This window comes from Lissotriton vulgaris, chromosome 1_1, assembly GCF_964263255.1.
Source record: "Lissotriton vulgaris chromosome 1_1, aLisVul1.2, whole genome shotgun sequence".
Lineage (NCBI taxonomy): Eukaryota > Metazoa > Chordata > Amphibia > Caudata > Salamandridae > Lissotriton > Lissotriton vulgaris.
In genome coordinates, this window is record NC_141685.1 from 1,606,905,145 (window position 1) to 1,606,922,813 (window position 17,669).

A 17,669-nucleotide genomic window follows, 5' to 3' on the forward strand; every position below is an offset into this window, starting at 1 on the left:
GAGAAAACACAAGTCTGAGAGACAGGAATTGAATCATGGAATGCTGTGCTTTATTACACTGAAAGCACTTCAAACGAGAAGCGTAAAGAAAGTACTTTATATTGCAATAATGAGACGCTGTGTCTTAGCAAAGAATAAATGGCAGAGGATACATGTTAGGAATAAAACAAAGGCATATAATGCAATGTTTTTAGAACAATATGAATACAGGAACAAGTGGATAAACATTTGTGAATATATTAAACATATGCAACCGTGTCAAGATTGTCTTGGAGAGCAGAAGACACGCAATTGCAATGAGATTTAAAATCATAGAGAAATACTTTTCATGATAATATACGCAGAAAGGCAATTGTCACAATACATGCAAGAACCAGAATACTTTTCTTGATTGATGCTATGAGAGAAATATATTCCTTAATAAATGCAAAGAGAAGGATATGCGTATAACAAAAATGCCTTTCATGGTCAATAAAAACACATACTAAGAGAAACACTATTTAAGATCAACTTTAAAATATCACAACCTTAAAACAAGAATTCTAGAATGAGCTCAAATACAGTTAACTGGGGAACACCCAAACAGCTTTGGCTCACGAACACAGTGCAAGGGTGGTCAGAGCAATAGCCAGTTGGGCAGCTCTTTTATATCGGTAAATGAAGAACTGCTTGACCACAACTCAAAACCGATATACGTCACTTCTAAAAATAAACGGAACAGTAGAAGGTTACAGGTGAATGTCTCACGCCATGTGCACGCCATTATTACTTTAATGCAAGCAAAAAAATATATTAAATTGAAAGCAGCAGCCCCCACCTTTAGGTATTGTGTGCTGTTCCTCCTAGTTCCCTGTTCTTGCGGTTTTAGCCACCCCCTGGTAGGTGAGCTAAGAGAAGGGCATCTCGAGGGCAGGGAGTGGGGGCTTGGGTGACTTGTTTATGAAAAGACAGAGCCAGAGCCTCTTGTGCGTTCCAGAAGAAATAACTTGTATTTCAGCAGAGATGCATTTTGGGCCTACTACATTAAAAGAACAACTGAGACAGTATGGTCAACTTAACACCACTCTGTATACTGGCTGGTGGGGCCTTATCAAGGCTAGATAGGCCTGAATATTTTCATATAGTAAAACGGGACCCTGCTTCACTCATCACGTTTGAAGAGCCACCTGTACGGAATGAAGGACTATGCAACAATGCTATGAAACTCATTCCTCTTGAACCTGTAACTTCAAAATCAAACTGAAAGCAACACCCAAGTTGCGATTGGACCAAATACAGATGTCTACATCAATGTGCCTCGACGAGAGCAAAATACAATTTCAACAAATCTCGATGCAATTCCAACAATTGAGGGAACTGCTTCTGGCTACTTCATTAACTTTGATACGTTTTCTTTGGATCCAAGCAAGCCGGAAACGAAGCCAGCCAATACACCAATCAAACTACGAATCAAGAACATTCTTCACTTTCTTCAAAAGACATACCTGGTATTGCCTTAGGTAGAACTCTGGGTAATTACTGGGATACTGTTTTTCCTTTTCTGGCTAGCTTAGTAATAACTTTTAGCATGCTTAATAATGGAAGATACCTTCAGCAAAGCACTACCGCCAAAAAAGTCAACTTGATTTTAAAGCCACATTGATCATTACACCGTGAACAAAGAGACTTGTCATCAGTGAACATTACAGCAGTTCCTATACCTGACGGTATGGTTTGGGACAAGGTTAATTCCAATATATATTTCATGGGTCTGCTATTTTCTGCCTTACTACAGGATGTCCCTCAGGGATCAGACTATTTTCTCTTTAAATTTGGGGACCCACATTTTTTTAAGAAAAAGTAAGGCTGAAGATTCTGGGGACAGCCCTGAAAAACTGGGTATTTGTGAGGAATAAGCTGAATAACCCCTATTATGCATTACAGGCCCCTATATGGGATTCACCAGGCCTTCCAGTATGCCTAAATGACCACCTGTCACTGCCATTAAAACAGGCGGGGTTGAAATGTTGGGGGGATTTGCAGAAGGGTGGACAGCTTCTGAGTTGGGACACATTTGCCAACCTGACAAAGGGAATTCTGACAGGACGGTGACAGAAGCAGAGTTAAGCAAACTGTGGCGGAACGTTTCAATATTTGACAGTGGAACCTGTATGGATCTCTGGCATGACTCTTTCAGCATCTTAAACTCAGTAGTTAAGCCAGCAGCATTAAAAAGAAACCATTTGTACACTATGTACAGGGTCTATATAACCCCAAAGAAACTGGCTACATTTTCCAACTTAGCTTACCACTGCCCGAGATGTAGCCATCCGAATGCGGATGATGTCCACATGTTTGCTGACTGTCCCGAACTAAAAGAATACTGGGGTAAGATTAGTGAATTTCTGGAAAAAGTCCTCTCTATGCCCATCACAATTTTTACTCTCACTATACTTTCAGGGCTTATCCCGGGTTATAAGGTAAACAATCTCCCCACTAAATTTGTTTTTTATGTCATTTTACTCGCAAGGCGTGAGATCTGTATAGCCTGGAAGGATCCAACTCCCCCCACTTTTCCAAGCTGCTTACGACAAATTATGATAACCAGTAAGTCAGACATGGCATGTGATCCGTCGAGCCTGGTTAATGTTTGGGCGGCCCTGGAGGCATGGCAACTTCGATGATTGGTTTTCCAATGATTTATCTGGAGCCCTGCTGGTCCCCTGGACTCCTTAGTAGCATGGGCGCTCACAGGTCGGTGAAAAGGAGTATGGATGGGAAGGCAGTGGCTACTTGAGGGCGCAGGCTTACCACTATGCTTTTGGCCGATTACAACAAGGGCCGGTCCAGAATGACCAAAGTGCATGAAGGTGCCAGTTTCCCATCAAGATTTCCAATCACGGTATATGAGGATCACTAAAAGAAAAAAAAAATTCAAATTATCCGGCCGGACGGTACTTTTAAAAATTTCTCATTTATTTAAAATTTCATTAAGTGATATCATTACCTCCAGTACATTTTCTGATGATTGGGACAATGAAACTGTTAATAACATATTGTCTGATTTAGAATAAAACTGCAGCATTTCCTAATACTGAAATGTTAAAAGATAAGTCAGACTATGATGCATTGTACTGTTATCAACATTTTGGTCATCTTTTCCTGCACAAATCTGTTTCACCATGAAATGTTTTTGAATACCATCAGTGGGAACATTGTCCTACATCACCAAAGAGTAGTTCACATACCTTTGCACAGACATTTTCATACCTTTCAGGTTTGGCCCTTAGACTCGAACATATGTCACAAGAGATTTTTGGGTATCACCGAAGAGTATAGTATCCACAGGCCAGACCCACGTTATGTACAGCGGGAACACCCGGGGGTAGTGACAGTGTTGGAAAGTTGGGCATTGATTGGCTAGAAACCTCAACAATCACAAAAGTGAAACAACACTTATCTTTACTCTTACAAGATATAGATCTTAGGGATTTTTTATTAGGTCCCAGAAAAGCACCTCAGAAATGTTTCCTACATGCCGGCAATAACGCTGCCTATAATGAAAAAGCAAAGGCAGGCAGGCAAATATGAAAAACTGGGTAAAGATTACATTAAGGAATCCTGGGATTTACCATATAGATTTCAATGCCGGAGTGGGGAACGAGAAGTGTTTCTAAGTGGTACAAACTGCAAGAACGCTTTGAGCAGTTCTCTCATGTGCTAGGACACTTCATTGCACTGAGCATGTAGTGGGTCAATAGCAAACTTGTCCTGCCACATGAAAGGGGCTCCAGCTGCTGTGAATAAACAGGTGTTCAAGCTGCTCTCGAATGGGAGTTACTTGATGCTGAACGATCAAGGTTACTGTGGTATGCTTCCGAGCATTGCCTATCTGGTCACTGTGAACTCCGGGGTTACATGCTGTATGCAAGTATTGTTTCCCCTTACAAACACAGTCAGGGAGGCGACATTATGGCTTTCGTTGAATGTTTCTTTTATGCGATTTGATACTTTGAGCAGACTGAAAGCCATGCTTTTACAGCAAACTGTGCCCTTAACCTCCGCTTAAGAGACCTTTGATCTTCAAATAGCAAGGACCTCAACTGAGATACAAGCTCTTATACATACAAACTGCCCCATTAATTTATCAGAAATAGGGAGTTGTATCTTTAATATGTCTGTTACGATTAGTATTCTACACCTATTTAAGTACATAGGGTCAGGATTTCTTAGCACCATTCAGACAATCCTCAGAGTTATTCCAAACTTTATTCACACCGTATTTGGAAGCATTTTTCGAGGTCTACCTCTGATCTTGCTCTCAATAGCTGGAATCCTGATTGGGCCGTACATTGTGTAGCAGGTAAATCACAATCCCCAACGAGATGGCAAAAGCACTCCTGGAGTGAGCCTTAGCTCCACCACTTGCACCACTGACGCCCAGATATCGACTACAGCACCGACTGCCTCTACACCAATTGTTGGGAGTACTGAATATCATCTGTGCTCCATTGACGTACTTTGCAAGGTGTTACAAGGACCGTCCCCTGCAGCTGCATCAAGCAGCGATGATGATGCATCTCCCAGCCAGGACATTTAATCTATAATTGGCTCATCGTGTGCTGGGAAAGAATTCTGATTCTCCTTTCTTCAAAACATAACAACATTTTTAATATTTCCTATAAATTGACACTTTCTCACTGAAAAGCATGGCCTTTTTGATGCTTATAGAAATTCAATTTATATAAATGAACTCAAATAGGACTGTGGCTTAAGGGACAATTTAAAATACACTAAATTCGTACAAACTTTTTTCTCCTCTTTTTCCTTTTTAAAACGTTTTTTAAATGATTTTAACGCTTTTAAAAATGTTTTAAATGGCTCACTGAAAATGTTATGTTCTGACACCTAGTAAAATGAGTGGTTATCTTGTATATGTATTAGTAGAAAAATCCCAAAGGGTAAAACACTCGTCCAGCACTTACAATTCTCCAATTATTGTAAGGCTTACACTCATTCCATTCACTCAACAAGGATGTACTACAACAATTGTTCAGTGTACAACAAGGGCCGGAGACCTATTTATACTTTGTCTTATTCTTTATTCAGTTGACAGGTATACAAGAGAGTTCCTACCATTAAAAAGCTGAACATCAGATAAAAAAATTAAAACATTCCTAAGTTTAAAAAACACAGTTAAGAACAATTACATATGTTGGACAAGCAGAAGGAGAGTATTACACCAGACCACCACAATTAGTCTTCGAAAACTACACTTCCCCTAATCAATTTAAACATAATAACTTGTATATGGTCATTATTGATTATTCAGTAGAGGAGTGGGTGTTATGTACAACGGCCCCCACAACGCTAAGGATGCCTAGCTTCCACCTTGGGGGTGCCCAGGAGTGGACGCCTCACAGGGAAAGCCAGGAAGGGTTCCACAGCGGTATTCGTACAAGCGCCTTGAGACCCTTGCGGGTGAGTAGTGCGCTATACAAGTATCAGTTTACAATTTTATGTTTCATATAGGTAACCTATTATAGGCCCAGGTAACATCATACCCTTTCACCTACATCCCCTCCCCTACATTTAACAGTAACAAGACTTATAAGGATTAAACGCCTTTTATGGACTGAACCTTTTATCTAGTTCTAGGCCTGGGTGCAGAAGGAGGCTTTTTCCTGAACAATAGTGTACTATGAGTTCATGTTTAGATAACACAGTATGCATGAATATTCATAAGGCTACTTAAAAACCCGGCAGGGGCTATACACCGCCTTCGTAATATCTACGCACAAGGTTCATCACACACCTCATCCTCATACCCAACAATGGCTAACACAAGAACAAGGGACAAAGGGACTCTATATACTTTTCTGTATAAATACAGCACCTCTTGCTAGCTGTAGCCAGAGAGAACCAAGACTTCCAGGCCGGCACACTGACCAAAGACAGTGAGGCTCCTGCATGCAGACGTTCCAGCTGACAGTGGTTGGAACAGCCCTTGCGGGATGTCCAACTCAAGACCAAGAAGGGCTCCGACATTTCTCACACTGAAGGTAATGGGGTTTGACTAAATCCTAGAGGGATTCTTGGCTTTTACACCTACTCACATGCTAGGTACACTCGGGTACATCTAGATAGGCATCGTAGGAGTACGCGCACTTTTATCAGTCATTTGTATTTATTCATGCTAATTGCAGAACTGTACTATCCATTTATATTCATAGTACTGCTAATCTTATATCTCTGCTAATGTCTAATGGTTTAAAGCTCATATATTCTACACGAGAATAACAACTGTTCATAAAACTTTAATTGAAACGCCCAGACTGTTTATTCTGTGTACCTCTGAGATAAACTAAACAAGCATGAGTGACTGTGCGAAAAGTAGTACATCGGTTCTACGTTCTTAAGGGATCAGGGTTGTCATGTTCTGAGGCTGCCAGAAACCAATCTCTCCCCGATAAGAGGAGACAATAGTGGCACTGTGAGCTAGCTAATGCAAAAAACGGCTAACATACGCGGTGTGGGTGCTCAGAGTTAGTCTGGCGCCAATCCCACAGATTGTTATCCAAATGCGAAGGTCCTACATGGGTACTTTAGGAGCTACACAACAGCACAGTGTGCAGAAAATTCTGCCCCTCTTTCTAGGTTTCTGCTTTTTGCCTTGTCTCTTGCCCAGCAGGGCTCTGCTCTGGGCACTGTTAAGGGCAGGCTCTCTGCCATTTCTGCCTTCCTATAGTTGCCTGATCGACCCTGTTTGTTGAAGTCTTCTATTTTTTAGGTTCCTTAAAGGTCTTTCTCATTTCCTCCCTCCTTCGCCATTCGTTATGCCTCAGTGGGACCTTAATTTGGTTGAGACTTTTTTGATGTGCGCTCCATTCAAGCCTTTCCACAATTGTCCCCCAGGCTTCTCACTTTGAAAACAGACTTCCATGTTGAAATTACATCTGCCCGCAGAGTAAATGAGTTACAGTTCTGATCATCTAAGCTGCCTTACCTCTCAGACTATCCTGACAAAGTGGTGCTTCACACTAATGCTTCCTTTCTGCTCTAAACGGTCACTTCATTTCATGTCGGCCAATCCATCACCCAGCCTGCTTTTTCGCTCTTCCACATCCGTCTAAGGAGGAGGAGTGACTCCACCGCCTGGACCCAAAAGATTGTTGTCGGTCTACCTTGACTGCACGAAAGACTGCGGGTGGACGACCAACTCTTCTTTGAGTATGTTTGTGCAAAGAGAGGTCGGGCAGTGAAGAAGTGAACTATCTCCAGATGGGCGATGCTACGTACTGGACAAGAAACAAACGCCTGAAAGTTTGGGTGCTCATTACACCAGAGATAAAGCTGCCACCACTACATTAGCATGCAGAGTTCCAGTCCTGGAAATCTGCCAGGCAGCAATGACCAAAAATGACTGTCTGGACATCAGGTCCACAATTTGACCATTCGGTCCTGCTCGACTTTCTCGTTTGAAATTGGTTTGCAACCCCTCCTCCAGGGATGGTATTGCTTGGGTATCTATTCTAAAGTAAAGAATCTGCGGCTCGATATCTCAATTAGATGAACAAGTTACTTAACTTTGGTAACCACTCAGCTGGTAGAGACTATAGCTGCAGATTCCGTACCAACCCATCCATTCTTCCCCACTCTGAGAACGGATTTCTAGTGGCGGGCATGAACCCTTTCAGGGCCCAAGTTTTGACAGACCAGTGGTCAGTGTTCTTCATGGCTTCACCCTTCTGGAGTCGAAAATCGTGAAAAGAAACTGATGTCAGTGCGCTTGGGTGGCATCTTTTTTGGTACCCCAACGTCACATGTGTGGACGACACTGACTCAGATTCGATCGACGCCACCTACCGGTGCGCAGGGTTACCGCTCATGAAAAACCTTCTGCCTCACGCCTGGGGTGCATTGTAAGGTAATGAATCTGCCACTAGATGTAGTCTCTACCAGATAAGGCGTTACTGAAGTTAAGTAACTTGTTCTTTAGCAACCGCTGTTCTGCCTTTCTCTTGTTATAAAGATGTTTAAACAGTGCACTTCCCACTGTTGGGTTCAGACTGTTTATCCAAAGCACTAATCTTATCTAGACCTGTGTCATATCTCTTGCAACACCAAACCTTGATTAAATGTTTCATCTTTAACTCTGACAGAATGTTCTTACCAGGGCATAAGAACTCACTGCAGCATTATTTAGGGGATGCAGGCAGGAGAGTAAGTGAGTTACAAAATGGAACTACTGATTATCTGACTTTACTGCAGTCAGTACTGAAAAAAAATACAAGATTAAAAAACGATTGTATTGCAGTGTCAAACATATCTAATAAAAACTGTGTATTAATCATTTAAAGTGTCTAATTTTATTTAACAGAGTCAAGACCCAGTCTCGAAGAAAGTCAGAAAAATTATGAAGATCAGACTGAAAGGTTGGTAGTAGAGAAAAAAGTGGTAGGAGAATCCGAATTGAACACTTTTGAGAATTTAACAGTGGCAACCTCCTTTGAAAACTGTTGGGGGCAAGATAACCCTTTGGGAAAACACTTATGGCAACCCAGTAAAGCTGAAACGGGTATTGATGCAAGTAAAATCACTGAACAAAATGAAGAACATGCGGATGACAGGACAGACCTACATAATGAATGTCTTCAGAAATTGAGTGAGAACTCAAATCGAATATAACCCATCCAGAAACACAAGGGGAAGAGGAATTGCTCATATGTACAGAATGTGGAAAGAGCTTTAACCAGTCTATTTCTCTAATTGTTCATCAGCAGATACATATAGGACAGAAGAACATATACACATGTCCTCAATGTGGGAAGACTTTCGATTGGATAGAAAGGCTGTTAAGTCATCAACGATTACACTCTAGAGAAAAGTCATATACATGTAGAGAGTGTTGTAAAAGCTTTAGGGGTTCATCAGGATTAACCAGACATATGCGAATACATACAGGAGAGAAGCCTTATAAATGCACTCAGTGTTACAGGAGTTTTTGTGATTCCTCTACTTTAATAAAACATCAGAGAATACACACAGGAGAAAAACCATATACGTGTTGTGACTGTGGAAAAAGCTTTTGCCGATCATCAAATTTGATTACCCACCAGCGAATACACACAGGTGAAAAACCATATACATGTGATGTGTGTGAAAAAAGTTTTAATCGGTCCGCAAACCTAGTTGTACATAGAAGAATTCACACGGGAGAGCGGCCATATACATGTATTGAATGTGGAAAAGGTTTCAGCAGTTCATCATACCTGTTCTCTCACCAACGAATACACATGGTAAATAACTTATACACATGTAGTGATTGTGGGATGAGTTTCAACTATTTAAGCCACCTGATATCTCATCAGAAAATACACAGTGGGGATAAGCCCTACACATGTGGGGAATGTGAAAAATGCTTTAGTGAACTATCAAATCTGATTGCACATCAAGGAATACATGTTGTAGCAAAGTTTTATAGTTGTTATCAGTGTGCAAGGAGTTTCAGTGATTTATCAGCTCTGGCCACTCATCAGTTAATCCACATAGAAAAGAAAGAGAATCCACATAAATGTAATGAATGTGGGAGGAGTTTCAGTCGGTCATCAAACTTGATCACACACAAAAAAATACACAAGGGTGTAAAACCTTTCACCTGTTCTATTTGTGGGCAAAGTTTCAGTCAGTCTGCAGCTCTCATTACCCATCAACGAATACACACTGGTGAGAAGCCATATATGTGTACTGAATGCGGTCGGAGGTTTCGACAGTCTACCAACCTCACCAAGCATCAACGGATACATACTGGAGAAAAACCTTATTTGTGTATTGAATGTGGAAAGACTATCAGTGATTCCTCTACTCTCATCGCACACCAGCGAACACACACGGACGAGAAGCCTTATGCATGTAGTTCTTGTGGGAAGTGTTTTAGCCGGTCATCAAGCTTTTTGTCACACCAGCGAATACATACAGGTGATAGACCATATACTTGTGGTAATTGTGGGAAAACCTTTGGATACTCATCAGCCCTGAGAAGACACCAGCGAATACACATAGAATTGCAAATGTATTCCTTAAGGCCTGATGAACCAATCCTAATACAAAGCTGATACACATAAATTTGCTTTATAAACAGTGGGTCTAAGTTAATTCACAATTGATATGGAACAATGACTTGTAAGTTTCATATCCTTCATGGTGTAAGGCAATGTACATAACTTTGTTTCCTTGTCACAGGTTTTACTTAATGAGGCTTTTCCCTGGTCTTTGAAATTTTTAAATAATTGTGTTATAAATTTGAATCTTCTATGTCGGCACACTTTCACCAAATGATGAATATCACACTAATAAGATGCTATCCCCTGGTGGCGACCAACCTTTGACCAAATATCTACAATTTGAAGAACTATTCCCAACTGATAATCTGTCGTTAAATCGAGAAAGGATAATCAACTTGTTACAACAAATCCATACGCTACAATCCATCACTAGTAAAGAAATAGACTTAGTCACATTCCCTATAAAAGAAAATCAAAAAATAGCGACAGTAGCCTTCTGGTCATCTGTTGTTCCTGGGATTATTCTAAGGGAAAAAGAAATATTGCATAAATATGGCTATGATGTCATTGAAATATTTCCATCAAAGATCTTAACATCCAAATCGACTGGCCCTCAAAATATTTTCACCAATACCCATTCAAATAATTGGTCTACAAACATCTCTGATCATGTCGATCGGGGGCGAACCAGTTCTAGAAAGGATAGTTTGAAAATTCTGATAAATAATGGTCAAAGGAATGTATGGACCCAACATCAAGAAGAAAAAGAGGCCAGAAAAACAACAGAATCTTGGGCTTGGATATCTGAGGCCTTAAACAGCAACAAACAAGTACAACGACCGCAATGCACTGTTTAACAGTAGCTTAAAGATTACCTCGTGGAATATAGCCGGAAAACTATCCAACAAAATGAATATAGCACTAAAAGACAATCCTGATATTCTAGCTATACAGGAAACATGGACAATAAAATCGTTCAAACAGAAGGGCTATTATGTCTATGCTATCCCAGCTATAACAACTAGCAGAGGTCATGCCAAGGGAGGTCTGGCTATTCTCTTAAGCGAGGAACATCAATGGTCTCAAGAAATAATCGATTCTAAATCTGAAAATTTTCAATGCATCAAGGTCATACTAAAAACAAATATTTCTGACCAAAAAAAAGCCCTTTTGTTTTTCAACATGTACACTCCTCCAGGCACATCACAGGATGCCATTTTTGTAGAAACCATAGATTCAATATCTAAGATAATCGAAGAACGAGCTAACACTCCGTACTTAATCGTGGGTGATATGAACGGGAAAATCTCTAATTCAGAAATCTGTAAATGGGTAAAAACATACGAAGATGAGACAATAGATTTTCCTACCCCAATATTTCCAAAAGGAAAAGCCGCCGATAAAAGAGGGAAAATGTTATTAGCATCACTTCCAAGTATAAACGGTTCAATCTTGAATGGCTATGTAGAAGGTGATAGACCAGCATCTTACACAAGGCGTGGAAATGGATCCTCCTCTATTATTGATTATCTAATATGTAATATAGAGATATCGGACACATTCCATCATCTGAAAATTAATTTTACAGAAGACAGCGACCATGCGCTCATATGCCTAAACACTGGTTGGTCGCTAAAAACAGCCTCCTCGAATCCAATTATGTACCTTAATGGGAATATTGAAATTAATAATAAGCAGAGACGAATCTTCTGGAATTCAGGGACCCTAGACTTTATAAACGGAAAGATTCTACAAAACAACATTTTAACCAAAATACACTCGGAAGATCAAATAATAAACTTCGAATGTATTATGACAACTCTCAAAAGATTTCTTCTTCTTAACAGGGATAAACCACGCAAAAATAAAACCTATAACGACTCCAATGAAAATATAAACAGGAGGAAACTCAATAAACTTATACGAGGGCAATTCTCAGATTACTCACCTGTCATACAGCAAGAGATAAATAAGTTAAAAAATCAACTTAGAAGAGAGAAGAATAGCAAAAAAAGATTGCTACAAGACAAGAATTGGGTGGACATTCATGAGGCGGCGAAACAATACAATCAAAGAAAATACTGGTCTTTAATAGCCAAAATAACTGGAACAAAAAAGAAATTATATGCCATACCAGTACCACCCCATGAATGGGAAACCTATCTAATTGACCTATATAAAGCAAACTCAACTGAGATTGACAGTAATGCTGCTGAAATTTGTTTGGAAAGTAACTCAATACCAATAGAGAAAAGTACAACATATTCTATTGAAAATCATATCAGAAATGCCAGGAATACTTCAGCGTCAGGCCCTGACCTGATACCGATTAAAGTTCTGCAGTCAAACCCCAAGGAATGGAGTCAGATGTTAACATCACTTTTTAATCTTATCTTTTGTACTAGGAGAATACCAAAATCATGGCAGGGAAATACAATAATCCCTATATATAAAAAAGGGAATCAAAATGTTGCTAGTAATTACCGCCAAATTGCATTAATGGACGCTACAGGTAAAATTTTCGCAGCGGAGGTACTGGATAGATTAAAAGACTGGTGCTTCTCTCAAGGAATAATACCGATGTTTCAAGCTGGTTTTCGTCCTAATCACTCAGTAACAGATAATATCTCAATTCTTCAGACTATTCTCGACAAATACATTGGGAGGAAATCACAACCAGTGTATGCTGCGTTTATAGATTATTCCACCGCGTTTGATCGCGTAGATAGACCAACGCTATGGAAAAAATTGAGAAGACTGGGGATTTCTGAAAATCAAATTACATACGAACACCTGGTCCCAGGTACAAATGGGAAGTGAAAAAGGTCTGACGAAACCAATCAATACTTTGAATGGTCTCAAACAAGGATGCCTTCTTGCACCAATTTTATTTTCCCTATATCTGAGCGATCTACCATCCTACTTACAAAAATGCTCTAGTCTACCTCCAAAGGTTGCTTTTCAGAGCATACACGCGCTACTATACGCAGACGATATAGTTATGTTAGACCTCACACCTTTTGGTCTTCAAAATTTATTGGATTCTTTAAATGTTTACTCAAAGGATCAATTTTTAATACCTAATTTGACGAAAACAAAAGTGGTAGCGTTTTCTGGCCGGAAAAAAAGCGCTAAATATCACTGGAACCTTGATGGGATAAGAGTAGAGGAAGTAGATGAATATACTTACCTTGGCAGGATTTTTACTAAGAATTTACAAAATTTTAAAAATATAAACAATTTAAAGAAAAAATCTGAGATTCATGCTGGGGCACTCTCTAGATTGTATACTGCCACAGGATATAGGCATTTTTCCTCCTTGCTCAAAGTGTACAAAGTAAAAATACCCTCGGTTTTGTCTTATGCAACTGAACATTTACCTACAAAACAATGGTCTTTTATGGACATTACCGAAGGAAAGATCTTGAAAAGAATACTAAAGGTTTCTGCAGCAACATCCGTACAGGCTCTCAGATTGGAATTTGCATTAACAAGTTCATATGCAACAGCTGTGGCAAATGTTATTCGATGGGCCTATAACATCCTGCATGCAAAGGAAGGAACATTGAGATTCTTGTTGAAGACCGAGATATTCAAAACAGATTCGCGACAACTTAACTTTTCCAAGAATTTGTCTGAAGCACTTAAAACAGCAAATCTGACTGAAGATATTCTGTTATCATGGACAAAACCCCAGTTAAAACTTTTCTTGAAATGCTTTACCCCAAGACTAAGTTACGATCTCGATTTTATCCATTGTAATAAATTATCTACATATAAATCTTACATAGAGTCGTTGGAATATAAGCAATTACGGCCATATCTGGGGCTCTGCCTTACACATGGAGCAAGAAGGTCTATAATCATGTTGCGTTTAGGCATTCTACCTGTTTCCGCCTTTACATCTAAATGGTCACCAGGAGATTCCCCTACTTGTAATCTCTGTCTTGGTGGTGTTCAAGACATTGTGCATATTTTATTTGTTTGTCCTCACGCAAGTGTAGTTAAAGCGCGGGCTAGATATCTTAAGCCGATATATCAGAAATGCAATATTACTACAGTAAACAATTTATTAGCATTATGTAAACGACCGACTGACGAATGGGTTTGCTATAATTTCTATAAATTTTTAAAATCTTTTCTAATACTATATTGATTATGTTTATTTTTGTAAACTGTTTTTAAATTTGTGGTCCTCAGTTGAGTACCAAAGCAAATAAAAAACTTTGACTTGACTTGACTTTATGAATTTGAATCTTCTACGTCGGCACACTTTCCCCAAATGATGAATATCACACTTAAATACTATTGCATGTCCATTTGTATCATTTCAAAAAAGTAGTAATAAAGTATTTAGGAACTATTGATTAACAGACATTCCTGAAAGAATATTTCTGATTCATCTTGGATAAGTAATCTAATGGCTATCTTTATGTCCTACCTCCATTGTTGTAATTTACCAATACTCCATTTAACTAGCTCTTGAGATATTCACAGATGGGCTTTGCTGATGGCGCAAAAAGATACAATTAGATTGTATAGTAGTGAACAAAATTATCACAAATAGTATCAGTTGTTCTGGCCAATGTCAGTCAACAATAAGCCACATCTGTTGTGGTTGAATGATAGAGGTATAACTAGAAATTACTGCATTCAGCTAAAATAGTTCTGAAATTTAGCTTGAAACAATTTCTTTCCCTGATATCTAACAAAGAAAACTGTTTTATGAGAAGGACTGACAGAAACAAATACAATGAAGAGGCCAGTTACAATTCCAATGTGTATTAAAAACATACAGAACACGAGATCTATCAAACAAACATAATTTTTACATGGCACTGTTTTTGAGCTAGAGGTAAATTAAGAGAAAATAATACTATACTGGGTACAGTTAAAGGGATTGACCATGGTAGAAGATAATTGGTTCTGAATATTGTACAGAAGTGTGTGGTTGCAAAGAATTATTTTAAAAGGCAAGTAAGCAAAGACATCAAGGGCCCCATTAGGATGGCGGGCGGGTTGTCCCTGCCGTGCTGGCGGTAGTCAGCGCCGGCCCGTCGGGGGCGATCTGCCCACCATCCTTGCAGATCGAAAAGGGTCGAAAAGGGTTCAATATGGTGGCGGTGTCTGTTATATATTACAATGTGGCCGGGTACATGCCTTTCGGAAAGGCAAGCAGAGTCTGCTTGCGGGGGCTCGTTGCGGGCCTCCAGGTACTCCGGGGGGGGGGGGTTAGTAGGTGCACAGCGGGGGTACCTATGGTACCCCCCTGCCTTTCAATGAACAACGTGGCAGGCACTGCATGGTGTCTGTCATGTTGTGCATTGAAACGCACAACCTGCCTTTGTGGCATTGCGGCGGGCGGTGCTTTTAGCACCGCCCGTCGGAATGTCACAAATTTGCCATGCATATCATTAATAACAAATGTTTCGATATACATGTATTAGAATTGTTGATTTAAAAGACTTATAAATGGATTGTACTAGAATTGTTGATCTAGAAGATTTATAATGAATGTACAGCGAACGACTAATAATGATGTGCACAAGTGCGGATAAAACAACACACTTGGACAAACCAACTTACCAATATAAAAGTAGTTATACGTATGAAGAGCCACATATCAATTGCATGGATGCATTAAACTCAATTGCAAGGTCATTTGAATAAACCAACCGATTAGTACAAAATTAGGTGTACGTATGAAGAGTCACGTATCAGTTGCCATTGGCTAAGCAATATGCTGTGTTGTGTATGCATGAATTCATTAAACCTAATTGTATGTTCATTTCCCTAGGGTAATTATACTGATCCCAATACCTCGACAGAAAATTTAAGGTGTCTTGATAAAGGTGGACAAAACTTGGGAAAACCACCGAAACGCGTCGACGCTTCACTCAGTATAATTTAGGATCTCCACATCTTTTGCTGATATACCATATTACAAGTGCACATAGCTTAGATGTGACCACTAGAGTCCGAATATACGAAAAGTATTGTACTAATTTTATGTAGCAATGTCTTACTGTCTTTTCTGTCTCTGTGACTCAATCTTGCTGGCAAAATTGAAAGTCAAGAAAGTAAAAAATCTCTTTTAATGTTTTATTTGTGTTAAGTGGGTTCCACTGGGACCACTTTTTTTAACATTTGTAACTTTAATAAACTGTAAGAATTCTTTATATTCACTTGTATTTTGTTATGATTTTTAACTGACATACCGGTTCTTCCGGTTAACATTTCTCAAAGGAAATTTTTGCTTTACAAATTTGCCATGCGCCTGCCAGTGTGACGGGCGCATCCTAATTAGGAGTGCGGCGGGCGGACCCCAAGTTCCCCAATCACATGAGTATCATTCACTGTTACAAAACTTATTCTGAATGAAATCATATGGAAATCCAGGAAATATCTGATTTTAATACAAGAATGGAATAAAAAAAGGTTCACCATGAAAATGATTTAAAAGAATTGCAGGAGAATACATAAGACACACACGGAATCTGAAGTGCCAAAAAGCCCATCCATCAAGAAGTACATGGTATCCCATTATGGCAAAAATAAAAATGCTAGGATGACTGGAATCCTGAGTAATAATCAGCCCCTCCTTTAATAAATACTGAGTAATTTAGCATACAAAAATTAAAACTGTGGAGCTCAAGTTGTGCAAAGTTAGGGAAAAATAATTCCAAGAGCGAATGATGTGGTGAATTACCTGAATATACAAAGCCTGTCTGGTTACACAAGGATAGATGTTTAACATGTTTCTGCTCAGGTTATAAAATAGCATCGCAAATGGCTCAGTCCATGTAGTCTGGGATTCACAGGAGATGCCTTCAGAACTTTTTTGTTATTCACACTGCTGTGTCACATGAAGAAACAATGACTTTTGCCATGGAAAAAGTAGTCAGAATGTAGCATTAGCTCTTATTCTAGTTCAAAAATATCATCAGTTAGAATGCTTATGGTGTTTTATGAAAACAGTTTCAAATGCTATAACTGCTCAATCAACCAATGATTTGATTTCAAGACAATATGTTTAATAAATGTCTGCTGTGCCATAAATCAGATCCTGTATCATCCTATCAAGAGAATTGTGAATCACAACTGAAACATTTGAAGTAATGCACTAGTCTTTATGAAAACAATTCAAAGCAGCAGTAAACCTCTTACTTATAGGTTGCATTTGTTTACCTACCTACTCATCAGAGACAGCATTATAGTCTTTGCAATTAAGGCTTTTAACTAGGTGGCACATGCTGTGTCTCTGGCAAGATTTACCCATGAGACCAAAGTATCAAAACGTGTAATGCAAGAAAGGAGGTTCTTAAAGTGTGTTTTGGATCATTTTATTGCATTTATTTATAAATGGAAAGCATATATAATCACCAAGAAGCAAACTATTGAGCAGAGATTATGATCCCTTGTTCCTCGTAAGCATAATGAATTACTGTTATGAAAACCAGTGGTAGTAACTCACAAACAGCGTCACAAACTTTTGTACAATGAATGGTGAACAAAAAGGAGCGAACCAAACAGAACATTGCAAGTGCTGATGTGCTTTACAGGTGAATTACTAAACAGACATCCAATAGTTAAAAAAAACCAATTGATTGGCAGTCTATTCCTAGG

General features: G+C 39.2%; 1 protein-coding gene across 3 annotated transcripts in view; it reads left to right on the top strand.

Annotated features, from left to right (window-relative positions):
- The window catches only part of LOC147750874 (uncharacterized), a 118,945-nt gene extending 102,955 nt beyond the window's left edge, over positions 1-15,990 (top strand). The window contains exons 3-4 of one of the 3 annotated variants that reach the window (XM_086937185.1): positions 8,360-8,414; positions 15,841-15,990. In XM_086937185.1, coding sequence (XP_086793311.1) covers positions 8,360-8,414; positions 15,841-15,880 — 95 coding nt within the window. In that variant the 3' untranslated portion in view covers positions 15,881-15,990. Of the gene's footprint in view, positions 1-8,359; positions 8,671-15,840 lie in introns of those variants that run through there. The other 2 variants (XR_015299889.1, XM_086937175.1) reach the window with 2 other exon arrangements.
- The last annotated feature ends 1,679 nt before the right edge of the window (positions 15,991-17,669 follow it).